Genomic DNA, 26,996 nt, shown 5'->3' on the forward strand with positions numbered 1-26,996 from the left:
CTCACCGACGGGCTGTGGACAGGCTGTTTTTCAGGGGCGGCGCAGCGCGCTCAGACGCAGCGCTCAGCAATAGCTCAGGGCGGGCGAGCTGTCGCAGAGATAATGTGAAAGCCCCCAGGAGACCGGGCTGGGATATTCCGCATCGTTCGGGGGGATCTCAGGTCAGCGGCGATTTCAAGGACTCAGAAGATTTCAGTCCCCCCCTCCCCCCCCCCCCACACACAGAGACCCCGGTACAATGGTTCAGACCTTGATTCAGGGAAGCATCGAAGAATTTGCCGAAACCCGGCTCTAGGCGGGACAGTTTTACATTTCAGCCCAGTTCTCAGTCTCTGGCTGCACGTTGCACTCTGCTCTCAGCGGTGTCACTGGCTGCGGGAATATTTGTCTCGTGTCCCTAGAACACAGAGAGTTCCCGAAATATTCACCCGCTGCTCTGGCACCGACCTGCCCTTTCACACCGATCCAGGCGCTGACCGGTCAGAACAGCCTGGAACTGCGAGTCGCTGCTGCCCCCTGCCGGGCGCTGGCAGAGCGGCTCCAGCTGCAGCTCGGTTTGTGTTCGGGGCTGGGCAGCTTTCTGCTCGCTGTGTGCCCGGCGCAGTAACAGCGGGCGGTGTCCTCGGGCTGCAGGCCGGTCAGTTGCAGGTGCAGCAGGTTGCTCCGGTGTCCCCGAAGATGGTGAAGATGGTCCCCTTGAAGGCCTCGGGTAGCTGGCGGAAGCCGAAGTTGGGTTTATATCCCCGATCCACTCCAGCCCCTTCCTCGCAGTTTGGCGAAAACATCGAATCCCGCATCTGCTATAGGTGAAGCCGGAGGCTTTGCAGGAGAGGCGCAGAGAGTCTCCGGGCTTCTTCACATCCCCTCCGGACTCCACCAGCTGCACCTGGGACTGGACCGGCCACTTGTGAATAAGGGGATGTTAGAAGAACCGGTATAAAAGCAGCGATAGTTGCCTGGGCTTTTGGATCTGCCATGGGATCAGGGGCACAAAATACCTTCCAAATCCGCTACAATGAAAACCGTCGCGACCCAAAGTCTCATTGTCCCTGGTGCTGGAGGGAAAGTCCTCCGGGGACTGGCTGGTCACTGCGGATTGTCTCTGTGGGTGCAGAGTGCAGAGAGAGGCACCGATTTAAACAGGAACCGCTCACCCCTATTTGCCTGTCCCTCTGCTTAAAAGAGACCCAAGCGGCTTTCCCCCAGGCTGCGAATTTCTGGCTTAGGGTCCTGGGCGAAGTCAGACCCTCCCTTGCTGTATCTGTGAAGCGCTCAGCCCCAGGGCGATGGGGTGTCAGGTGGAAACGAAGCAGCTGCCGCGTGTGAGCCCAGTTTCTTGATCATAAATCGAGGAGTTGATTTTCATCAGCTCATCTGGTCCCGGAGAGGAAGGTTTCCGGGTCCCCGCCCGTGCGGACATGGGGTCAGTGTGGTCACAGGGTTGCACGAGACTGGGACACTCACTGGAGGGTTACACATCAGGGGCTGGAGAGCGCGGTGTGTCCGGCAGCCTTTCCCCAGAAGCAGGCGGGGAATGCAGATTTGGGATCAGCCCAGGAGGGTGACACGGGTTCACACAAACCGCAGGAGAAGGCAGCGATGATTTGTGTCGAGGGGCTCGGCGTGGGAAGGGCCGGGCGAGCTCCACACAAATAGAGGCCAAGCGATGTCGGGGTCTGTCCCAGCAACAGGGGAGTGACAGAGCCAGGGACAGATCCCCGCGGCCTCAGCCCCCAGGGCGCATAGTGGGATCTCAAGCCCCCCCCCCCCAAAAGGCAGAGCAAGTTAGTTCCCTTTGTATCGTTTGGCTTTTCTAGTGTAGCGGGGGGCAGGGCGGGGATGGTGTTTTCCAAACCCCTTATATCCCGCGGGAAGAAAGACTCGGGACTCAGACTGTCCCTGCGCTCTGTGTTCTGGTCTGACAGACAATCGCCCCGTCCCGGTCACTGCCCCACAGGAGCGTGTGGGCTGTTCGCATCCATCCCCGAGTGTGTCCTGATCTCTGAGGGGCCCCGCTCGCCCTGCTCTTCTGGCCTTGCCAGGCTGCTTAGAAACCGCTTCCCCTTTTTGTGCAGGGCCCGCTGCGCTCCGTGTCACTGTGTCTCCCCTGGCGCAGTAATAGGTGGCGGTGTCTGCAGCTGTCAGCGAGCGGAGCTGCAGCGAGACCTGGTTCCTGGCGGTGTCCCCAGAGATGGTGACTCGGCTTTGGAAAGACGGGGCGTATTCTGTAATCTCGGCTGCTGGATACACAAACCCCATCCACTCCAGCCCTTTCCCGGGAGGCTGCCGGATCCAGTGCCAACTATAGCTGAAATCATCGATGGTCACACCAGAGACAGCGCAGCTCAGGGTGAGGGTCTCTCCGGGCTTCACTGTCCCTGGGCCCGACTGGACCAGCTGCGCCTGGGAGCGGACACCTGGGCAAAGGGAAAGAAAAAATGAGCCACCGAACCAACCTACGGTTCTGTCCCTGATTTCCCCCACGTCCTTCTGTCTCCGCCACACTCACAGCCGGGGGCGGCGAGCAGGGCGAGGAACAGCAGCAGAGGTTCCATTCTCGGTCCCAGGCACTGAGGGAAACTCCCCAGTGGGCAGGGCCGGGCAGGGCTGTGTCTGGGCAGAGACTGAGGCTCCTAGACCTGGGGGTTTGTATTTGAACATCAAGGCCTTGGCCGGGATTTGCATGCGGGTCGCACCCCGGATATATAATGTGATAAAGGGACGTCTAAGGGGGTGGGGGAAGCGGTGGCTGGCGGAGCATCACGTGCGAGCTGGGATGGGGCGGTCACAGGGCTGTAGGAAAAGCCTTTCCCCTGAGTGCCACGGGCCTTAGGACAGGGCTCAGCAGGGTCGGTGGATCCCAGCCCCCCAGCTCCTGGGAATGGACAAGAAACAGACACAGAAGCAGCCAGTCGGAATGAGCTGCCGAGGGGATGAGCGGAGGGGAAGGTGGTTCCTTCTGTGTAATCATAGAATCATAGAATCATAGGACTGGAAGGGACCTCAAGAGGTCATCGAGTCCAGCCCCCCCCCCAAGGCAGGACCAAGCTCCGTCTACACCATCCCTGACAGATGTCTATCCAACCTGTTCTTAAATATCTCCAGAGAGGGAGATTCCACCACCTCCCTTGACAATTGATTCCAATATTTGACCACCCTGACAGTTAGGAATTTTTTCCTAATGTCCAATCTAAACCTCCCCTGCTGCACTTTAAGCCCATTACTCCTTTTCCTGTCCTCAGTAACCAAGAGGAACAAATTTTCTCCTTCCTCCTGAATAATCCTGAAGGGCTCAGACCGCAGACACCGCCAATGGGAAAAGTGGGTGGAGGGCGGGGGGGCGCCGGGCACTCAGCAGCCGCTACAGACAAGCAGCTGCTGTGACGGAGGCGGAAATGGCGACACGAAGGGGCGGTGCCGTTTGGGGGTTTGTGCCCTGAAGAGCTTTGGCTGCACCCGGGGAGGCGTAAGGGGCCTTTCCGAATCTGCCCCTTCCAGTTTAGGGTTTCGCAGGGACAGTTAGAATGACTTGACCTGACTCCCCACCCTCCCCCCGTCGAGAGCGGCCCCTCCCCCGCCCCCCGGAGAGCGGGAATCCCCTGGATAGGTGCTAATCGTGAGGCGAAGTGAATTCAGTCCCTAATGAAATCTGGGCAGTGAACTCACTCTGACCAGGTGTTTGACGGGGCAATATGGTCCCGGCTGCAGAGCTGAGGGAATTGGTGGAGGTTCCATCATTAATGTAATGAGCAGCAGGGAGAAGCTTTCATGGGACACAGTTGGGAGAGTCCCCACCTGTGCAAGGGCAACACCAGCCAGAGATTTCCCGCTTGTCACAGCATGAGAGAGCAAGTGGAGCCCAGGCCAGTGGGACCCAGGACTCAGCAGCCCCACAGCTCAGGCTGCATCCCGGGGATCCCCTCGCAGCCTTTGAACAGCCACTGCAGATGTTCCCTGACACACGGCAGAAATGCCGAGCAGGAGCCTTCCAGGGCAGCAGGCATCGATCGCTCGGAATTCACACCCAGAGAGCAAAAGGCCTTTGGAAAGACACGTCTGTGCCCAGCTCTGGCCCTGCAGGGCTTAGTGCTCTGTGCTCTGGCTGCAGGTTCCACGCAGGTATGTGGAGTTACTGGGTCTTTTCCTTGTCCCCATGTTTCTTAGGTGCCTCCTTCTGAGTCTTGAGAGGAGAAAAGTGTTGGGATCTTTTGCCAACACTTGCCTTGCTGGGCACATGCAGAACTGTCTGATGCCTTAGGAGATGGAGGAAATGATGGGAAGAGCAGACACATTTGCCCAGGCACCAGTGGGTGCTGCATCCCTCCCCTCCACCTCACCTGGCAGGTGCCTTGGCCAGCTTAGCCTGGTGCTGCCCTCTGGGACTTGTCTCCCACATGCTCCATGTGTTGTCAAAGAGAGGAGATGAGAGTAACTCTCCATTGCTGCCCGCTCTGCAGAGGTTGCGCTCTCAGGGTCTCTGGGCACTCACACCCCCAGGGAATCACAACGGTCTTCCAGCTTGACAGTATTCTGAGAGTATTTTGAACTAACTGTCTGCTGTGCACACTTGGACTAAATTATTTCAGAATCATAGAATCATAGAACCACAGAGCTGGAAGAGACCTCAGAAGGTCGTCAAGTTCAGCCCCCTGCCCTAGGCAGAACCAATCCCAACTAAATCAACCCAGTCTTGTCAAGCCGAGACTTAAACACCTCTAGGGATGGAGACTCCACTACTTCCCTAGGGAACCCATCCCAGTGCTTCACTACTCTCCTAGTGAAATATTTCCTAATATGCAACCTGGACCTCTCCCACCGCAACTTGAGACCATTGCTCCTTGTTCTGCCATCTGTCACTACTGAGAACAGCCTATCTCCATCCTCTTTGGAACCTCCCTTCAGGGATTTGAAGGCTGCTATCAAATCCCCCCTCACTCTTCACTTCTGCAGACTAAACAGGCCCAAATCCCTCAGCCTCTCCTTGTAGGTCATATTCTCCAACCCCCTAATCATTTTAGTTGCCCTCTGCTGGACCCTTTCCAATGTGTCCACATCCTTTTTGTAGTGGGGGAGGGGTGCAGAACTGGACACAATACTCCAGATGTGGCCTCACCAGAGACGAATAAAGGGGAATCATCACATCTCCGGATCTGCTGGCAATGCTCCTCTTAATACAACCTAATATGCAATTAGCCTTCTTGGTTACAAGGACACACTGTTGACTCATATTCAGCTTCTCATACATTGTGACCCCCAGGTCCTTTTCTGCAGGACTGCTACTTAGCCAGTCCTCCCCCAGCCTGTAACAATGCTTGGGATTCTTCTGTCCCAAGTGCAGGACTTTGCACTTGTCCTTGTTGGACCTCATCAGATTTCTTGTGGCCGAATCCTCCAATTTGTTCAAGTCGCTCTGGACCCTCTCCCTGCCCTCCAGTGTCTACCTCTCCCCCTAGCTTAATGTCATTCGCAAATAGCGCTAGTTATTTCAAAGTAGCGTTGCAGTGTAGACCTACCCATAGACAAACCCTGGGGATAGAAACATCCCTTAATTCAAATTAATATTCAGAGTAATATATCTGTTCCCTTGCTGTAACAGTGCATGTGAGGGGAGATGCGACCTTCCAAAGCCGCTGGCATGAGCACTAAGTGGAGCCAAAGTCTCGTCCCAGGTGCTGAAGAGGAAAGTTCTCTGGGGACTGGCTGGTCACTGCACAGACCAAGGGGCTGCGAATAGTCCCCGCGGGTGCAGCCCGGGTAGAGTCAGATTTAACCAGGAAACTCGCACCTGGTTTGTGTATCACGCTCCCTATATTTCCAGCCCTCCAGTTCGATTCCGAGAAAACCTTGGGAAATGGGTGTTTCGCTCTTTCCGAAATCCCACTAAAATCCTAGGGGAAATGGAAGCGGCTTCTAGTTAAACGGAATCAGGTGCCACGAGTTTGTAGGGAGCCCTGCACAGTGGGAACGCTTCCCTAACTGGCTCCGGAAAGGGGCTGTCAAAGCAGTGTGACGTAGTGGGGGTACTTGCTGGGCTGTGGTGACCCCTGCTGTCTGGAGCAAGACCCAGCAGGGAAAACCTGGCTAGGCAGAGATAAGGCCAAACTGGTTGAACCAGTGGCCAGACACCCCCCATGGAGAGGAACAAAGGAAGGTGAATGCTGCCCTGACTGCGGGGGCAGGGCTGGAGGGGAATTTAGTTAGACTGTGGAAGAGCATGGAGGAGAGCCTAGGGGAAGGGGCTGGAGTTTAGGGGCCCAGTCTCCCCCATCTCAAGGGGGCCTGAGGCATCCTAGCCCAGTTCCTGTAACCAGATTACATCTGTGCTGCGCTGTGCTGGAGGAGCAATAAACCACCCTCAATTCCACTGGCTGGTGCAGTCTGTTTGTGCCATTTCGGGGTGCAGGAGACGGGGAACCCCCAACGCGCCGTCACACTGGTGTCAGGAGCGGGATGCACTGCACCCCGTGGATGGAGCTTCCAGCGGCAAGCGACAAGGCGCAGTAGAAGCAAGAGCCCTGGAGCCAGGCGTGCTGGAGACAGAGCGAAGCGGTTCCTGGGAATCGTGGGGCGCTGCAGCACTAGACTGGTGAGTCTGCACCGAGGGGCCCAGCGGGCAGATGGCCTACGCCCAACTCTTGAAGGCAGAGCTGGTGGGGCTGTGCAGAGAGAGGGGCTTGCCTGTGCGGAAAGCAACCAAGGCCCAGCTGATTACCCAGCTGGAAGAGAATGACCAGCCACGGGGCCAGGATCTTGTCCCCAGGGGAAGCAGCCAGACCCCCCCTGAGAGTGTGTCAGGCTCAGAGAGGGGGAGGAGCGCTGGAACCCACAGGAGAGATGAGACAGCTTCCCCCAGGAGGCCTGCAAGCTGCAGCCCATCTAGGGCAGGGGCCAGCCAAGCAGAGCTGCGGCGGCTGGAGATCCAGCTGCGGATCAAGGAAGTGGAAGTAGAGGACCGAGAGAGGGACCGCCAGGACCGAGAAAGGGATCGCCAAGATCGAGAGAGGCAGCGGCAGCATGAGCTGGCCATGGCAGAGCGGAGAACCGGCGGGGCACCGGCTGCGCCAAGTGCGGATGGGCCCCAGGGTCCCAGGACTGCCAGATGCTTGGAGAGGCCCGTGGTGGCCCAATTGAAGGACATGGGTGACATAGACGGGTTCCTCAGTGCCTTTGAGAGGGCCTGTGGACTGCAACGGGTTCCCCCAGCTGACTGGCTGCAGGAGCTCATCCCCGCACTGAGCCAGGAGGCGGCCGGAGTGCTCAGTCAGCTGGAGGACCTACAGCCCGGGGATTACAACCGAGTCAAGGAGGCCCTGCTGCACAAGTTCGGGCTGACCCCCGAGATGTACAGGAAGAAGTTCCGGGGGGTACAGAAAGGGCCACGGGAGACCTATGTGGACCTGGCCTCCCGCCTGGCGCAATACTGCCGCAAGTGGGTGTCTGGAGTCGGAGCCCAGACCGCAGAGGAGCTGCTCAAGCTGGTCATGATGGAGCAGTTCTATGAAGCGTGCCCACCCAAACTGAGGCTGTGGCTCAAGGACCGGAGACCAGAGAACCCCCAGGAGGCCGGGAGGCTGGCGGATGAGTTCACGGAGAGCCGGTCCGGGTGTGAACGGGAGTCCCGGAGAGAAAGGGAACCGCGCAGAGACCGGATCTCGGCTGAGCGACGGAGGGAGTCAACTACGGGGCGAGACCAAGGAACAGGTCGTCTGCGCCCCAGAGAACCAGCCAGGGCCTGGACAGAGACAGCCCAAAGCCTAACTTGCCAGCGCTGTGGGCAAAAAGGCCACAAGAGGGCTCAGTGCACCAGGTCCCGGGACCGGGGACTTTCCAGGGTTAACTGGCTGGGGCGGGAGGAAGGGCAGGCTGCCCCAGAGGCAGGGGCTGGCAGGCAAACCTCAGCTCAGAGAGAGGGGAAGGATGCTCAGTGCACCTCCCCTGGGAGGTCTGATTCTCAGGAGGCGGATTTCTCCGTGTACCGGGTGGGGGCAGGACGGCCCCTGCGGAGCGAGTGCCTCATACCCCTGGAGGTGGATGGTAGGAAGGTGACGGGCTTCTGGGACACGGGGGCGGAGGTGACTCTGGCCCGATCCGACATAGTGGCCCAGGAGCGGATACTACCCCACGCGCAGCTGACCCTGAAGGGCATAGACGGGTCCCCGTTTAAGGTGCCTGTAGCCAGGGTGCATCTGAAATGGGGGGCCAAGGAGGGCCTCAAGGAAGTGGGGGTGCACCCGCACTTGCCCACCGAGGTGCTGATGGGGAATGACCTAGAGGAGTGGCCCCATGGATCCCAGCGGGCTCTAGTCCCTACCCGGAGCCAGAGCCAGCGGGGGGCCGACAACGTGGGTCCAGGGAAGGACTCCTGGCAGCGTCCTCAGGGTCCCATCCCAGTGGACACGGGGTCCAGCCAGGCTGGGACTCCGGACCTAGGCAGAGGTGGGGGACAGATCCCGATCCCTGCCTCAGCAGCTGAATTCCAGGCTGAGGTGCAGGCAGACCCCTCCTTGCAGAGGCTGAGGGACCAGGCTGGCCTCCATGCAGCTCAGCCCCGGGGGAGAGGTGGCCAGGAGAGATTCCTGCGGGAGCGTGGGCTCCTGTTCCGTGAGTGGCTCCCCCCCAGGAAGGCGAGGGCATGGGGTGTCCAGCGGCAGCTGGTCGTCCCCCGAAAGTATCGCCTCAAGCTGCTGTATTTGGCCCACGATGTCCCCGTTGGGGGCCACCGGGGGATCCGGAGCACCCGGCTGAAGCTGCTCCAGCACTTCTATTGGCCAGGAATCTTTACAGCCGTGCAGCGGTACTGCCGGTCCTGTGACTCCTGCCAGAGGGGCGGGAAGGCCCAAGAAAGGAGGAAAGCGGCTTGGGGGTCTCTACCCCAGATAGACCCTCTGGGCTTGCTGAGAGAGTTATGGGAGGGGAAGACCTCCCTGGATGGAGCTTCGGGGGTGGAAGCCGCCCTGGCTGTCCAGAGAAGGCTCACTGGGCTCATGGCCCCGGCCCGAGAGACCCTGGCCAGAGATCAAGGCCAGCGGAAGGGTGGGTGTGACCCCCGAGGACAGGCCTGTGCCAGTCGCCCTGGAGCGGGGCGGCGAGTGGACAGAGGGAAGCCAGCTCATGTGGGGCCTTGCCACGGCCGGCCTGAGTCAAGGGGAGCACCCATGTCCCCAGGGCGGGTTCCCACGCAGAGGACCCGAACTTCCCTAGGTCACGAGCGGAGTGACCCTGCTCAGTTCGCTCTCGGAGGGGGGAGAACTGTGACGTAGTGGGGGTACTTGCTGGGCTGTGGTGACCCCTGCTGTCTGGAGCAAGACCCAGCAGGGAAAACCTGGCTAGGCAGAGATAAGGCCAAACTGGTTGAACCAGTGGCCAGACACCCCCCATGGAGAGGAACAAAGGAAGGTGAATGCTGCCCTGACTGCGGGGGCAGGGCTGGAGGGGAATTTAGTTAGACTGTGGAAGAGCATGGAGGAGAGCCTAGGGGAAGGGGCTGGAGTTTAGGGGCCCAGTCTCCCCCATCTCAAGGGGGCCTGAGGCATCCTAGCCCAGTTCCTGTAACCAGATTACATCTGTGCTGCGCTGTGCTGGAGGAGCAATAAACCACCCTCAATTCCACTGGCTGGTGCAGTCTGTTTGTGCCATTTCGGGGTGCAGGAGACGGGGAACCCCCAACGCGCCGTCACAAGCAGAAACCGAGGGAGGGAGAAATCGAGGAAGGAGCATCCGGAAAGAGAGAAAGAGGAAAGGACACTGCAGCCTACGGCCGCCCAGCACCTCTTGGTCCCTGCGGATCGCTTTGGTTAGGGGATGCCGCAGAGAATAATTCCTTCAATTAGCTTTTTAAAAAGCATATATTGTGCAGGTTTTCTCTTCCTATGCGAATCTTTCTCCCGCTCCCTGCTACAAGCTGGGAAGGGCGGAGGGAGAGTCAGAGAGGGGAACATGTGATATCGGGAACAGCGGATACATTGACTTGGACACCTCCTGTCTCTGACGCGAGTCTGCCTGTGAACAGGGCCGCATGTGTCAGCAAGAGAAGGCAACACTCCCTGTGAAACCGGCCTTGCTGCTCTGTTCAGAGCCCGCTTCCCCTTTTTGTTCGGGCCCCGCTGCGCTCAGTATCACTGTGGCGCGGTTCCTGGCGCAGTAATAGGTGCCGGTGTCCGCAGCTGTCAGCGCGCGGAGCTGCAGCGAGAACTGGTTCTTGGCGGTGTCTGCAGAGATGGTGACTCGGCCTTGGAGAGACTGGGCGTAGTACGTGGTCCCTTCTCTGGCTATTTGTCCCATCCATTCCAGCCCCTTCCCGGGCTCCTGCCGGATCCAGGTCCACCAGCAGCAAGTACTGGAGAGGGTGTCACTGGAGGGACCCGAGATGGTGCATGTGAGCGTGAGGGTCTCTCCGGGCTTCACCCCCGCAGAACCGGCCTGGCCCAGCTGCACCTGACAGAGGACACCTGGGGAAAGGCAAACAAGGCGAGCAGGGAATTAGCCACCCGAGGGATCTACCGGGGTGTCCTCAATCCCCTCGCTGCCGCAGAGACACTCACAGCGGGGGGCGGCGAGCAGGGCAAGGAAAAGCAGCAGAGGTTCCATTCCCATTTCAGACTCCCCGGCAGGCGGACCCAGGCAATTCTCTGGCTGGGCAGACACTGGGGCTCCCGGATTCGAAGATTTGTATTTAACAGGCAGCTCCAGGCAGGGATTTGCATGCGGGTTCCCTCAGTGGGTGTAAGGGACGGCGCCAGGGAGGCGGGGCGGGGATGAGCGCTCAGTAAATGGCGATGTCCCCTTTACACTCCAGGGAAGCCGGGCGCCCTGGGCGGGTATAAGGGAAGTATTCGGTGCCAGCCAGTATCCCCCGCAGAGAGCCCTCAACCCAGCGCACCTTTCATTGCAATCGATGGCTTCCTGCAGGGGAAGCGTAAGGGGTAGAGCATGGGTGTGGGACAAAGGATTGGCTCTGTCCTCAGGATAAAGGGTGAAATTCACAACCACTCGACAGAATAATATTGGCGGAACCCCTGGCAGTTGCAGACAAAGGAGGGAAAGGAGTTCGCGGTGCGCGGTGCTTGTGCGCAAAATCCAGGTCTCCGACCCATCCCCTTCTCAGCCACAGATGCCCTGTGCGACTTTGAACAAGTCGCTTAGTCTGGCTGGGCCTTAGTCCCCCCTCGGCCACATGGGAATAGCAGGGAGGATGGAAGGGGCAATACCTTGGCCGGACTGTGAGGCTCAGGCCCTGAGGCGACGGGAGCCACCCAATGGCATATGGCATAAATATAAATAATCACAACATGCCAGCAGGGGCTTAGCAGCCTGGGAGAGGTGTGGTGCGGTCAGCGTGTGACAGGCTGTAAGGGGGCCAGGCAGCACGGCGAGGGGCGCCACTGATGTGCCTGAAGCAGAGAGGTTGATGGAGAGAGGGAGAGAGAAAGACACAGTGGCACCTGGAGAGGAGAGAGAGAGTCTGTCTGTGCGCTGCAGGGAACTCGGAGACCCGCGCAGAGAACACCCCGGACTGTAGCGTGCGCGGACCCAGACCCCTGTGCGAGGAGTAGCTCTAGCTACTACAGAACGCCCCGATTCACTGGTTCCTGGCTCATGTCCCGGCTCGGAGAGGCAGGAGCAGCCCGGGGGCAGCAGTGAGATGTCGGGGCTAGAAGTTCCCGGGGCCTTTCCCTTCACTACCGGCAGCGAGACAAAAACACGGAGCAGGGGGCCGGGCGGGCAGGCTGATTCCCCACCTGGGGAGCTCTGATCCCCGGTGGAACTGGGGGTGCGAGGCGTCTCCGCCTGGGCGTGGGAGAGAGAAAAGCGGGGCTGGTTGATTTTCTCTCACGGCTCCAGAACAAAGAGTCCGAGTGTCCCTTGCTTGGCGCTGCTCGGTGCGGCGGGATCCGGACTCTGTGCGCTGAAGGGTCACACAAGACTCCCCGAAGGAGCAGAATCCAAGGGACTGGACTTCAGCGCCAGTTCGCGTTCGCGTGACTCGCTGATGGGCGTGTCTCGGCTCCTAGCCCCGTTCTGCCCCATAACGGGCCGAGTGATTCGCTTGTTTGAAAGAAGGAACCAATCGATGCGGTTGCCCCTTGGGAAATATAAATATTCACAAGCTGGGGCGAGTCTCAGCTCTGTAGTTCTAGCCCCTGAGCAGAGAGGGGGCGGTGCTGGGGGTGGGGCTCACAAGGTTCCTTTGGACTGGAGCACCCCTAACGCTGGCAGGTGGCTGGGAATGAATCCCCGGCCCAGCACGGACCCGCCCCACTGCCCTGTGTAGGGACAGAGAGAAACATTGTCTGGCAGGTGCTGCCAGAGGGAGACTGGGCCCCTCTCTCCTGGCTTCGCTCCCTGGGATCCCTTTAGCTTCACTGAGAGGAGTTGTTTGCGGGAGGCGACAGCGCTGGGCCAGACAATGGAAACAGGACATGAAAGAGTTAATCCGTGACGTCAAAGTGTAGTAGCCTGCCTGGCCTTCGGTCCCCTGCGCTCCAGGCCGGGCTGTTTGGCTCGTGTCTCTGCTGCCCCCGTGCGGCAGACGCGGGAAGTTCCGCAGCTCTGCTTTGTGTACGAGCAGCCGCAGGGTTCGTGTCACTGTGTCTCTCGCACAGTAATAGCGGGCGGTGTCCTCGGGCTTCAGGCCGGTCACCTGCAGGTGCAGCAGGTTGCTGGGATTGTCCCTGGAGATGGTGAAGCGGCCCTTGAAGGCCTGAGCGTAGTTGATAGGAGATGAACTTGGGTGTATTTCCCCGACCCACTCCAGCCCCTTCCCGGGAGCCTGACGGACCCAGCTCATCCAGTAGCTGCTGAAGGTGAAGCCGGAGGCTTTGCAGGAGAGGCGCAGAGAGTCTCCGGGCTTCTTCACATCCCCTCCGGACTCCACCAGCTGCACCTGGGACCGGGCACCTGCGATTTCCCTGTCTGGGCCTGCCTCACCTGGGAAATCGCTGAAGGGCGGGGTCTGTCTGTGTCTGTCACACACCGTATGACATAAGGACACGAGAACAGGCACGTAGCGTGGAACTTTCCCTACCGGGTCCGACCGCCAGGGCCGGATTAAGAAGGGTAAAAAGACCCGCAGCGACCGATCCCCCTTTAGAACCGCGTATTCCGAACGGCTCGGAGTCAGGTCCCGCAGGCTGCACTCCCCACAGTGGGGCCAGACCTACACAAGCTCAGCCATGTCCCAGCGCACAGCAGCTCCCCTTGTCACGCCCACTGCCTGCTTCACCCAGCAGCCGAGCCCCGACAGGCTACAGTCAATTCCCTGCGAGGCGGCTGCGGGTTCTGCAGCCTGGGTTTTTGTAGGAGCGTCAATAGGTTTCGTGTCGCTGTGTCTCTCGCACAGTAATAGCGGGCGGTGTCCTCGGGCTTCAGGCCGGTCATTTGCAGGTGCAGCAGGTTGTTGGGATTGTCTCTGGAGATGGTGAATCGGCCTTTCACGGCATCAAGGTACCCTATATCACCGCCGCTGCTGCTGATATAAGCGAGCCACTCCAGCCCCTTCCCCGGAGCCTGCCTAATCCAGTGCATGTAGTAATCGCTGAAGGTGAAGCCGGAGGCTTTGCAGGAGAGGCGCAGAGAGTCTCCGGGCTTCTTCACATCCCCTCCGGACTCCACCAGCTGCACCTGGGACCGGGCACCTGGGAACAAAGGCGCGACAGAAGCATTAATATCAAACATGCAAAACAAAATCTCCGTCCCCCTCTCCAGCGTATTTAGCTAGAAAATACCTGGCAAAGCTGCCACCACGAACACTAAATAGACCCAAAATTTCATGTTCCCAGTTGCTGAGGGGCAGAGCTGGCTGGTAACTGCACAGACACCGGGGGCTGCGGGGTGTCTCTCCGGGTGCAGTCTAGGGAGGGAGAGACACCGATTTAAGCAGGCCCCGGTCACCGCCATTTGCATATTCCCCTCCTTATCAGAGACACAAACGCCTTCTCTTAACGAGCCGAGTCACTGCCATGGACTCTCCGGCAGGAGTCTCCGTCCCACTCCCGGTGTGTTTGTGCAGCGCCTGGCACAGCGCGGTGGGTCCCGATGGGCTCTCACAGCTCTGGGGAGACACCGAGAAATGACGTCACTTAGCTCGTCATGAATGTCTAGGGGTTCCTGGGGATCGGCTGTGATGAAGGGAAATATTTTCCCAGGCGTTAGTGGGTTTCGGCTCACTGGGGGGGGGGGGGGGGGGGATCCGTGTTTGTTGGGAGCCCGGAGGCGCGAACATTTCCCCTCTCGGGTCAGGTTCGGCGGGATTTGCAGCTCCAGGCCTGGGGCCTCCGGGCGGTTCAGTGCGATTCCTGCTTCTTTACGCCGCTTGGGACACGCGAGCCCCAGTTCGCACCGTGTCTGTAACTCCCCCCCCCTCCCCCCATCACTTCCCGCTGCGCTCGGTGAGTTCGATGCGGTGAGTGGCCCAAGCCGCTGGCCCATTTCTGGCCGCTCACCGGGATTGGGATGCGCAGCCGGAGCGAGGCACCTGCTTTGTCCCCGTCACACTCCCCCTCACTGGGGAACCCACATTTCTACCCCGGCCCCTTCTCTGCGACGCTCCCAACACCTGCCCCGTGCGGACCGCGACTCACCAGCGCCCCCTGCCAGAGAATTTCTTCCCCGCAGCCTCAGGCGGGTTTTGTCCGGGCGCAGGTAGGAATCAGCGATCAGTCTTCAGGAGTGAGGGGTCAGCGAGTCTGGGACTGTCCCTGCTCCCCCCCCCCTTCCACCCCAGTCAGTGTCTGCTCAGCCAGGCCCTGGGAGCAATGGCCCCGGCTCACACGCCGGGCGGTATCAGCCCGGGGAAGGGCGGTGTCTGACGGCGCTTTGCTGCCAGAAGCGTTTTCCGACCCACGTGGCATTTCTGCTCCTCAGATCACTAGTTCCTCCTCCCTTGGGACGGAAATCTCCGCGGGGGACGTGGTGGGACGGGGCAGCGGGGCAGCGCCTGGCTCCCTCGGGCACCTTTGAGATTCCAGGCCTAATTCACTCGGGGAAATCCAGCGTTCTCCGCCTCCCTGAGCCCCCTAGAGACCAAGGGGCGGAATCAATCCCGGAGCCAGGCCCGATATGGGACGGAGCCTCCCCCGTTCCCTGCCCGGCTCGGCTCCCCCGGAATTCTGCAGGCGCCCGAGCGCACCTGGAACAGACATTTGGCAGGAAACGTTCCCCGGGCACCGACCCGGACACAGAGACGTGCCCCTGCCCGTCGATTGCAAAGTATCTGGCAAGCGGGGCGGGCCACTTGCTAATTCCCGGTTGGGTTCATTCCTCCTGACGCACCTGCCATTGGCCGCTGTCGGCAAACAGGACTGTGGGCTAGAAGGACCTCGGGTCTGACCCAACGTGGCCACTCCTATGGTTGCAGCTCTGGGCAGGGGAATGGCGTTCCACTCACTTGTCGGAGAAATGATAAAGGAACTCCTAGATACATCAACAGCTCAGGGGCCAGTGTATCGGCCTTATTGGCCGAGAGTTGTGAGTTTAAAGCCTCGGGGACAGCGTCTACTTTTAAGTGCACCTAGCTCCGTAGTGTGCAACACGCTCATCACGAATCTCTCTTTGGCTGCTTGAGTGTGGCTAGGTCGCAAGTTCAGAATTCGCTGGACACCGCGGATCTAGACGGTGCTTGGTCCTGCCGTGAGGGCAGAGGACTGGGCTTGAGGATCTTTGCAGGGCCCTTCCAGTTCTAGTGTTCGAGTCTATGGGTCCCGCTCCAACCTGGCGAGGCGAACACCTCCTGCGGCAGAGGGACGCTGGACTGGCGGCTGCTCCTCCGTGGGGCTGGTAACGCCAGACCGGTTCTCCACGCGGTTAGTTTCAGTCCAGGTTTTCCTAGGCTCCCTCTCGCTGTGTGTATCTGGCGCAGCGATACAGGGCGGTGTCTGCGGGCTGCAAACCGCTCAGCTGCAAGGACACTGCCGCACGGTCACTGCTGCCCCCAGGCGGCGCAAGGCGGAGGTGCAGGCTGGGTTCTTGTAGAATCTCTACTAGGTTCTGTGTCGCTGTGTGTGCGGAACAGTAATAGCGGGCGGTGTCCTCGGGTTTCCCTAACCCAGCCCGTGCTGCAGCTATTCCATTTTCACCTACGCAACCCTATGGGCCAGAATCTTAGAACCCTTAACTGAGTACTGAGCACAGATGTAGTTGCCTCATCTCAAAAATGATCTCTCGGCATTAGGAAAGGTAAAGAAAAGGGCAACACAACTGAGGAGGGGCTTGGAATGGGTCCCATATGAGGAGAGATTAAAAAGACTTGGACTTTTCATCTTAGAAAAGAGGAGACTAAGGGGAGATATGATAGAGGTCTATAAAATCATGACTGCTGTGGAAAAAGCGAATAAAGAAAAGTTATTTACTTATTCCCTAAATATAAGAACTAGGGGTCACCAAATGAAATCAATAGGCAGCAGATTAAAACAAAGAAAAGTTTTTCTTCATTCAGCACACAGTCAACCTCTGGAACTCCTTGCTAGAGGATGTGGTGAAGGCTAGGACTTTAATAGGGTTCCAAAAAGAGCTAGCGAGATTCATGGAGGTTAGGTCTATGAATGTCTATTAGCCAGAATGGGTAGGAATGGTGTCCCTAGTCGCTGTTTGTCTGGAAATGGGTGAGAGGGGAAGGATCAGTGAGGATTACCTCTTGTGTACTCTCCCTCTGGGGCACCTGCTACTGGCCACTTTTGGCAGACAGGATACTGGGATAGATGGACATTTGGTCTGATCCAAAGTGGGTGTTCTTACGTTCTTAATTCTCTGCAAGCTTTGCACAGGGCCTCTTGGACCTCTCTGTTTCTCAGGGCGTAGATGAGTGGATTGACCAGGGGTGTCAGGACAGTGTAGGAGACAGAGAGAACTTTCTTGAAGTCGCTCAGGAGGTCGGTGGTTGGGAACATGTAGGCAATCATGAGAGCTCCATAGTAAACACTCACCACAATGAGGTGGGAGGAGCAGGTGGAAAAGGCCTTTTGCCTCCCGGTGGAGGAGCGGATTCTGAGGATGGTGCTGAGGATGCAGATGTAAGAAGCCAAGGTGAGCAGGAAGGGGACCAGTGCGAAAATCAAGCAAATTGAGAACGCCAGCGTGTCCATCAGCAGAGGATGATTGCAGGAGAGTTTTAGAAGGGGAATAAAGTCACAAAAGAAATGGTCGATACCATTAGGGCCACAGAAGGTTAACTGGGACAATGGCAATGCTGTTATACTAGAAGCAATGAATCCACCTATCCATGACCCCCCGGCAAGCTGGAGGCAAGACCTGCTACTCATCCGGGCTGTGTAGTGCAGCGGGTTGCATATGGCTAGATACCGGTCGCAGGACATCACTGATAGGAGGAGGCATTCTGAGCCTCCCAGAGCACCAAAGAAATAAAATTGTGTGAGACACCCTGTAAAAGAAATTGTCCAGTCCCCAGCCAGGAGCCCGGCCAGCAGCTGGGGCAGGACGGTGGAGCTGTAGCAGATTTCCAAGCAGGACAAGTTGCCCAGGAAGAAGTACATGGGGGTGTGGAGGTGTCGATCAGCCACAACCAACACTATGACAATGACGTTTCCAGCCATGGTCACCAGGTAGATCACGAGAAAGAGCAGGAAGAGAGGAACCTGCAGGCCAGGAAGATCCCCGAATCCCAGGAGGATAAATTCTGTGACAGACGTTTGGTTTCCTTGTTCCTGGGTTGCCATGGGGTGTGTCTGTGGGACAGAAACAGGGTCACTGGGAGCAATAACTAACATTCATTGCAATATGGCAACCTGTGGTGCTGGACTTGGATAGGGGGTACAGACTCCTTGACAGATGTGACAGAGGCTGGTTCAGACAATCACTCCCATCACTGCCTGGTGGCTAAAAGCTGAACAAGGGAGGGGGAGATCGGCTGGAGGGAATATTTGACAGGGAGTTTCAGCAGAGAAACCAGCCAAGCAAGCGGGCCTGGGACTTGTAAGGGCCGGGTGAGGAGCTTCCCTTTGGCCTTGGCCCCGGTTCTCCTCCTTTGGATAGAAAGCAGCAGGATACATGTAAGAGAGCCTGGACGGCCCTTCCTTAACCAGAACAGCAATGTCTCCAGTGCCAGCCTCATCCGGTCCTTGGATCTCTCACAAAGCAAAGCCTGGGTCTGACTCAGCTCTGGAGGACTCATGGACACATACAAACAAGGCCAAAGAGGGTGGAGGAGAGTCAGGAGTGCTGCCCAATCAGCATAGCTTGTACAGGACAGCGAGGCCAGGGCACTTGGACCAGAAACAACCTGGTCCTAGTGCATCCCATTTTTATAAGAAAAATTCCAGAGACATCCGGAAAACTATTAATTAAGCACTTTTGCAATATTTTGGCCCAGCAAAATGTATCCTAAATATTGGCATAATAGGTATCATACACGATATGCAGTTGATTGGTAGATATGACTAGAACCACCAAGTCTCGCTTTGCTATAAATTGGGTTTAGTAAGAAGAATCGATGGGAGGGAATAAGCAGGAATGACCCACAGTTTTTGCTTTTGCTGTAACTAGAAATAATGGAGCCCTTCACCATACCCAGCATTCAAAGGAACCTCCTGCCTGGTACTGTAGGTAGCAGGTACAACCAAACTAGGCTTAATTATTGTATGTTCATCTCCACCTTGAATGTGCAAGCGGGTGTGGTTGTCCTATCCCAAAAAATCCATACTAAGTATGGAAAAGGTGCCGAGAGGGCAATAAAACACGAGGGGCTTGGAAACAGTTTCAAAAGCGGGGAGAAGAAAAACATCAAAATTTCGCAGTTATAGATAGTCCGTGAAATCATGAATGATCATTTCCTGCAGGGGTGGGCACTAAAACTGGGCCATTTCACCAGGGTTAGCCCCTGCTGGGCTGCCGCCGCCATGTTTACCTGCACCGCCCCTGGTCCTGGAGATCGCAGCTCCCAGTGGCCAGGAACGGCGATCCGTGGCAAGGGATGCTGTGCTCCCCGTACCTGAGGAGGTGCAGGTAGATATGGTGGGGCCGGGGCCTACAGGGGTTAACCCCCAGAGACCGAACCCAGCCACAGGCCAGTATTTGCCCACCTCTGTCCCAGAAACACGTCCAGCCTTGATTTAAATCTCAGCAATGAAGGAGAATCCCCCACATGACTCGGCGGGTTATTCGGATGGCTCACTCCCCTCAGTATCAACACTGGGAACCTTTGCTCCAGTCTCTGTTTTTCTAGCTTCTATTTCCAGCTATTTCATCACGTGACATTTCGGTTTGCTGGACCCAGCTCTGTGTTCCCCGGGTAGGTACCTACAGGCCAGGATCAAATTACCCAGCCAGCTTCTCCTTGCTGAGAGGAGCGTATGGAGACTGTTACTGCAAGGAAACTTCCCAGAGCTTCAGCCACTCTTGTGGCTCATTTCTGAACACACCTTAATTTCTCAGTAGCTTTTTTCAGATGGGCACCGCAAAACGGGACGTGGGATTTCTGCATGTGCCAAACACAAGGGAGAAAGGACACCTCTTCTCCTAGTAACTATTCCCCTGATTTAACAGCCAAGAAAGTACTCAGCCTGTTAGGTCACAGGCTGACCCCCGCACCTGCTGGGTGTGGTTCATTGTCCCAGCTAGTGGCACCGACACCACCTACTGTGAGTGAGCGAGAATGAGCTCGCTCTACAGCCTCAGCGGGAACCCAGCAGTTCTTTTCCTCAAGCAGTAGCGGTTCTGAACCTTTTTCGGTCCACATACCCCTTGGTCTCACCAAACACATCACCTATCCCGCTGGGTGATAATATTTTTTATAACTAAATTCAATAGATTACCTATACTTGAACATACGCGAACATCACGTACCCCCTGAAAGGGCTTCATGCAACCTTTGGGGTTCCATGGACCCCAGGTTCAAAACCCCCGCAGTAGAGCCTCATGCCCAGGTTCAGTTCTGCCTGTCGGAGGCTCATGTTCTGCTGGTTTTTCACCAGGAACCTGGAGATTTTTTTTTCAAACTCACTTTTCCTTAAGACTCATCCTAGAACATCTCACACAAAACATTTTCAAATGCCCCATTGCCGCTCATGTGCTTTACACAGAACAATATTTTTCAGCATTTCAAGGCTGGCAAACCTTTCCATGAAAATATATTCAGAATCCCACCATGGTAGATGTAAAGAATAAAATATTTTATCAGTGACAACAAGAAACCTGTTTAATACAACCACTATGTGTGACTTCAGAAACTTTGAAGCTTTTAATGATCCCAAATTTATTCTAAAAGATGTACTTTCATTGTATCAGGAAAATACAATGTGTAAAAATATCAGTGCCCTACAGGTACCCCTCTCGGATTGCCTTTCATTTTTTCTGCCCCCAAATTAGTTGCCAAATAAAGATCGAATATGCTCTCAGCATCACATAAACCATACCACTCACAACTCAACCCACAACTTGGATTTTAAATTGAGGATATCTTCAGGAAAGACATCCAGACTCAATGTAAAGAGTTCATGTGACGGCATATTTACCACCTCTCTCATCCCAACCCTAACCCTAACCCTAACCCTAACCCTAACCCACTTGTTAACAGCTCTCACTTTTTAAAACATGCACCTTACCTCTTGTTTCAATGTGTCTAACTTCAGTTTCCAGCCAGGGGAATTTTTTTTCTGCTAGATTAAGCAGTTTTGAACTATCAGAAATCTGTTCCTCGCGAAGTCTTCTCTCCACCTGTTCTTAAATAATCTGTTTGGATTGAACTTCACTGCTACATTTTTTCCTCCACCTTTCTGTATTCCTTGCTAAATTCTTTTTCTATATCTATTTCATTGAGCAACAACATCAACACAGCAGCCAAAGTGCCACTTACGTGTGCCTTGTAGTGACAGACTCAAGGAACTCAATCCATTCCGTGTCACAGAGACATTTCAGAAATGTCTTGGTTGCTCATACGTAGCACCTACATGAGGAGGATATTGGTTCTTCTAACAGAGACAATCAAAAATGTCCCGCTGAATGGTGGTTGAAACAAGACAAATTCACACTAGACATAAGATGCACGTTTTAACATTGAAGATAATTAACACTTTACCGAGGATTGTGATAGATTCCTCATAATGGACTGCTTTTAAATTAAGAGTGGATTTTTTTCTAAAAGTTCTGCTGTAGGAGTTTTTTTATGTGAAGTGTTACACAGGATTTCAGCCTAGGAGACCAAAACGGTCCCTTCTTGTCCATGACATTGTGAGCCAAGGAACATCAAAGCGTAGGAATAGGTGTGCATAGTTATACAGATCTCACCTTTTCAGACTGGCTGTGGTTCAGATGCTGTAATCACAAATGAAATAAACGCCTCTCTCTCTCATTTTCCAAATTACTCTCTGTCAGTCTCCGTTGCTCTACCTCGCATGTTGTCTCTGCCCATCTGGGAAATAAACTTTGCCTGCATCCATTCTATAAATACGTTTTTTAAAGTGGGATGGTTTCATCTGGGCTCTGCCAATACCAGTGGGAAATTACAAATGGAGAAAGTTTCCTAGGACTTGTTGAGCTATGTAAACAAATTGAACCGAAAAATGGTCATCTTCTTTAAGGATCACAGTTTCAAAAAAAATTAAAGAAATTATGTACAAACCTCCCATGGAATTCAGATGCTCAAATCCCATAGGAATCTTTGGAAATCCCACTCTGTAATTTTAAAACAGATGTCAGTGATTAATTCATTTTTTTAATTTCTCACTTTTTGATTTTTTTTTCATTATTTCTCCCCCCCCCCCCCCCATCAAAGTTTGGAAGGATGTCCTGAAAATATTTCCCTTCAACAGTCACCAGTCATCAATTCTTTATCCATTTTGCAAGCACTTCTATGGATTGCATTCTTAAACACACAAACTGTAGGAGTTGTAGCAAATGAATGTGTGTCAGGGTACCTGTGTGAATGAAGGTGTTCAGTCACCTTGCAAGTGAAAAACATATTTGAGGTTGAAAAAAAATTAATTTACCTTTGTGAAAGCAAAAGCAAAAAAAAACCGTCCAAAACTCTTAGATCAAATTCACCCCTGAAATGCATTGCTTCAAGTTCTACTGTTTTAAGAAAGAACAATCAGTTTCACACATACTGAATAGGAAATGACCCACAAGTAATAGACCACAAGCCAAATATGAACCAGCAGTGTGACATGGCAAACATGATTCTGGGATGCATGAACATGAGTGTTGTGAGCAAGACACAAGAAGTCATTTTTCTGCTCTACACTGCACTGAGACAAATTGTTCTCCTTGGCCTCTGATGATAGGACAAGAAGCAATGGGCTTAAACTGCACCAAGGAAGGTTTAGGTTGGACATTAGTAAAAATGTCAATTGTCAGGTTGGTTAAACACTGGAATAAGTTGCCTAGGGAGGCTGTGGAATCTCCATCTCTGGAGATATTTAAGAGCAGGTTAGATAGACACGTGTCAGGGACTGTCTAGAACGTACTGGGTCCTGCTGTGAGGGCAGGGGACTGGACTCATTAACCTCTCGAGGTCCCTTCCAGTGCTAGAGTTCTATGAACAAGGGGTTGGTGCGAGGACAGTGGAGCAGCCTGGGACAAGACTCTCCCAATATGCAAACTGGTGTTTAATTAGGAACTGAACTATTTCCGCATGGGGGGAAGGGAAAGAGACAATTAGCCAAGGCACATGGAAGGCAAGTGCCTCTATGCAAGTCCCACTGGGCATTGTTAGCTCCAAAGCTCTGGAGACAAAACCAGTCAGCGGGGGAAAGGCTGGTGCTGGGCAGTCATGAAAAGTGTGAAGACATCAGAGGATACAAACTTCAGGACACGCTGAGTGGGGTCCCAGTGGGCCAGGCTGGGATTGCTCTGCTGGGGCAAATGGCAACGAAGGGGGCAGACAGTCCCCCAAACTGTCAGTCTGATATTTGGATTGTTCAAACTGGGGAGCAAAAAGCTTCTGCAGGACTTTGCTGGTACCCAGGAGCCAGAAACACAGTTCCCTTAAATCAGTGCTGACCAACCAGTCCATCGGGATCTACCAGTAGATCCTGGAGCCTCTGGCAGGGGATCCCGACTGGTTTGGCCAGGAAGCTGTCAAGTGCTGGCACTAACATTGCTCTTCCACCCACTGTCGTGCTGCTCCTGCCCTCTGCCTTGGAGCACTCCCTTGGGAGCCTCCTGCTTGCTGGGCAGGGTGTGGGAGGGGGAAGAGGAAAGGAGCTGATGTCAGGGTGTCCCTCCTCCCCCCTCTCTGTGTGGGGTCAGGAGAAGGGGATGGAGGGAGCTTGGCAATGCAAATCTCTGCCACGCTCACAGTCTGTGTGTCTCTGTCATTTCTCTCTCTCTCACACACACAGACACTGCCCTTCCCTCTCGTCTCTGGTCCCATCATGTATGGGGGGGGGGGGCGGGAGGGGCGAGGGGAGGTTACCACTTTCACTGCTTGCAAAGTGGGTTAGTTTGGGTTTGGCTGCGCTGTGCAGACATCACTTTCATTTCTCTGGGTTGTTTAAATGTGATTCTTGGAGCAGTGAGCTCTAAAATGCCAAACCTGCCACGTCTGGAGTCATTATCCCCGTGGTACCTGCTGCTCCTGGGTGTGGCTGGCATGTCCCTGCAGCCCCTGCGAGGCAGAGCAGGGGGTGTCCACATGCCGTCCTTGCCTGCAGACACCGCACCTGCCCCTCCCATTGACCAATACCAGGGAACTGTCTGTAGATGAGGGGCAGCACATCAAACCGTGAGGCCACTGCAGTACGTAGCAGCTGCTCTCAGGAGCACTGTGGGGCCAGGGTGGGTGAAGATCAAGCTCCAGGCCCTGTGCTCTCTGTGTGAATGCTCCAGCCCTTGCACAGCCCAGCACCCCTCCATAACGTCAGGGGGCCCCTTATCCTGCCTCCTAGAGCAGGGGCCAGCTGGTGAGGGCTCCCCAGCCCCTCCCAGGCTGTGTCTACACTTGCACCAAACACACCCTCACTGCCAGGTGCTTTTGTGCAAGAGCATCCATGGCGTGTGTGTGCTCTCAGGGCGTCCTTAGGATCCATGGTGCCCTAGGTGGGATTGTTAAACTGGTGCCCCTAGGCCTGACTTGCTCTTCCACCCCCTTCCCTCACACTGTGCTGCAGGCAGAGCATTCGGCTCTCTCTAGGACCCAGCCCTGCTGTTACATGCCCCACTGCGTCCCGTCATAGGCATGCGCAGCACATCTCATTAGGCTGTGCACCCAGAGAATGTTTTTAAACGTTCTCTTTGACCTCCCTTAGCCAGGCCCCTGACCCCTGTTAACCACGCCCCTGGCCCCCATTAGCCTCTGCAGGCAACACTCTCGGGGCAAGATGGACACATGCCCAAAAGTAACTGCTGCTCCTGGACGTGGCTGGCAAGTCCCTGCAGCCCCTGAGAGGCAGAGCAGGGAGTCGCCACACGCTGTCCTTGCCTGCGGACTCCGCTCCTGCAGCTCCCATTGATCAATATCAGGGAGCTGTGGCATCAGTGTCTGTAGCCCAGGGGCAGCACCTCAAACCACGGAGCCACTGCTGTAATTGCCAGCTGCTTTGAGGCGTGAGTCTGCCGTGGCTCTGCTGCTCCATCCCCGGCCAGCTGTTCCCAGCCGTTCCCAGCCGTTCCCAGGCTATGTCTACACTGGTGGGTTCTTGCACAAGAACACGTCCACACTGCCATGTGCTTTTGAGGACGAACATCCTTGGCAGTGTGGATGCTCACTTGTGCAAGAAAACTCTCGTGGCCATTTTAGCCATAGGGATTTCTCACGCAAGAAACCACTGCCACACGTCCACACAGCCCTCTTGCACAAGAGCTCCTACACTTGTTAGAACAGAATGTAGCTCTTGCGCAAGAAGCCCTCTCTCCCCACACTTTAAGCTATGTCTAAACTGGTGGGTTCTTTCAAAAGAAGAGCCGTTCTTCTGCAGAGTGTCCACACTGCCCACCCACTGTTGTGCAAGAAGATTTACACTACGGCTTAGGAAAAGATGACCTCTTGCACAAGAGCTATGCTCTTTTCTTACAAGTGTAAGTTTTCTTGTTCAAGAAGGCAGTGTGGTTGCACAGCAGGGGTTTTCTTGCACAAGAAAGCCCTATGGCTATAATGGCCTTTCAGAGCTTTCTTCTGCAAGGGTATGTCTACACTAGCCTCCTAGTTTGAACTAGGAAGGCTAATGTAGGCATTCGAAGTTGCAAATGAAGCCCGGGATTTAAATATCCCAGGCTTAATTTGCATCTTCCCATCTGGTCGTCATTTTTCAATCCCCCTAGTCCGAATTAACTACCCACGATTACACACGGCAGTGAAACATTAACTTGAACTAAGTCCTTAGGTCAAGTTAACTGTTACACTTCGTGGAATGAGGTCATCCATGTCTAGTCCCTGACAATAGAGGCTAGAGACAACATCCCTGCCTATTCTGTATAATAGCCAATGATGGACCAATCCTCCATGAATTTATGTAGCTCTTTTTTTCAACCCTGTTAAAGTCCTGAGCTTCACACCATCCTCTGGCAAGGAGTTCCACAAGTTGACTGTGCCTTGCATGCAGAAAAACTTCTCTTTGCTTGTTTTAAACCTGCTGCCTATTAATGTCATTTGATAGCCCCTAGTTCAAGTGCAAAAAATTCTTTGGGAGTTAGTTCCCTGGCGTACAGCCCAGTGGCCAATACCAGGGTGATGGAACAGGAGCTGCAGACTTGGTGTGGTGGATCCAGCTTCCCTGCAAGAGGCTTTGTCAGAGCTGGGCGAACAGGGCCAGGTCCACAAGTTTCTCTTCTCACTTCTTAGGCAGACTCCTGACCGCAGGCCTCGCTTGGGTGTGGTGCTGAGGTGTGGCAGGAAAAACTCCCCTTTCCTACAGATCATGGGAAGCGAGTTTCATTCCTCAGCCCGGGACAATTAACCATTCAGCTGCCGAGTTGCCACTTGACTTCAAAGTGACTCATGGACACTGACACTGTCACAGCCAAGTCCTACCCGGTCACAGCCCCTTGGGGGTCTTGGAACCAAGAGCACAGAGCAGGGACAGAAACCACCTGGGGACATCACTGACCTCCAGTGAGGTGCAGGGACCCCAGAGAAGCACAGTCACTAGCGAGCAACCAGCCGGCCTGTCAAAGCGCTGCTGTGTCGAACGTGGCTCCATTCGCCACCTCTGGTGACGGGCTCTAATGACCATTTATACCCCGTTCTAATCTGCCTTTAGTGGCTGAATGTGGGTGATGTAGCCCAGACGTTTCCTGTCCCTTCCCGGCTCAGTATCAGAGACTGTGGGGGACATTTTCACACACACTTCAGTGAATCTCGAAAGGAGTCGGTTGAATTTCAGCGAGGCAGAGACTGCTCAGCCCTGGCGATGAAGCCCCTTTGAAAATGGGATCCAGGCTCCCCAGTCACTTAGATGTTCACTATAATGACACCTGAACTGAGCTGTTACAGACGCTGACAGGACAGGGACCTGGGTGTTCCTTTCCAAGGGCAGCAGGAGGTTTGTTTCCAGACGGGGCAAGCTCAGCCAACCATGCTGAGATTGTCAAACCCGCTTAAGGGAATTGGATGAGAACTTTGTGCCTAAACCACTGAGGCAGCTCTGACAAACTCAGCCACACAGCGTGTTCCTGGAATCCGTGTGTTAGTTCTTGAGAGCCAGCGCAGACGTTGCGTGCCACAGAGAGATTGGCTTTAAGGCTCAAAGTTTCTCCCCTCCCTGGGATTTTGCCTTTGAGACTAGAAGTTTGCATCTGCCGGTGTCATCTAGAAACAGACCAAACACCAACTTTCCTTGCTGGTGATGTTCCCCGTGGGACTGGCACCTGGGGAGGCGGCCCCTGCCCGCACCAGGCTATACAGCGCAGCGGAGATTTTCCACAATTGGCTCAAGGCTGAGGCGTGGGGCGCGTCACCCAGAGAGGGCGAAGGAGCCTCGGTCGCTGCTCTGGGCTCTGACGTTCCATTGACCGGGCCGGGGCGCAGGGGAACGCGCCGGGCAGAGCAGATGGGCGGAGGAACCTGCCTCTGGCCCTGAGACGCTGCGTGCGGAGGTGGGAGCCGGGATCCG

General features: G+C 55.4%; 1 protein-coding gene across 1 annotated transcript; it reads right to left on the reverse strand.

The window, feature by feature from the left end:
• Nucleotides 1–16,727: 16,727 nt before the first annotated feature.
• Nucleotides 16,728–17,669, reverse strand: LOC149521148 (olfactory receptor 10A7-like). The gene has a single exon (XM_089774357.1). It carries the CDS (start codon nucleotides 17,667–17,669, stop codon nucleotides 16,728–16,730), a length of 942 nt encoding a protein of 313 aa, XP_089630483.1.
• Nucleotides 17,670–26,996: the final 9,327 nt, after the last annotated feature.

This window comes from Pelodiscus sinensis, chromosome 30, assembly GCF_052426305.1.
Source record: "Pelodiscus sinensis isolate ZL-2025 chromosome 30, ASM5242630v1, whole genome shotgun sequence".
NCBI classification, from domain to species: domain Eukaryota; kingdom Metazoa; phylum Chordata; order Testudines; family Trionychidae; genus Pelodiscus; species Pelodiscus sinensis.

What these genes read in the sequence shown, in the direction of transcription:
- LOC149521148 (XM_089774357.1), bottom strand. Translation starts at nt 17,669, where the DNA reads ATGGCAACCCAGGAACAAGGAAACCAAACGTCTGTCACAGAATTTATC.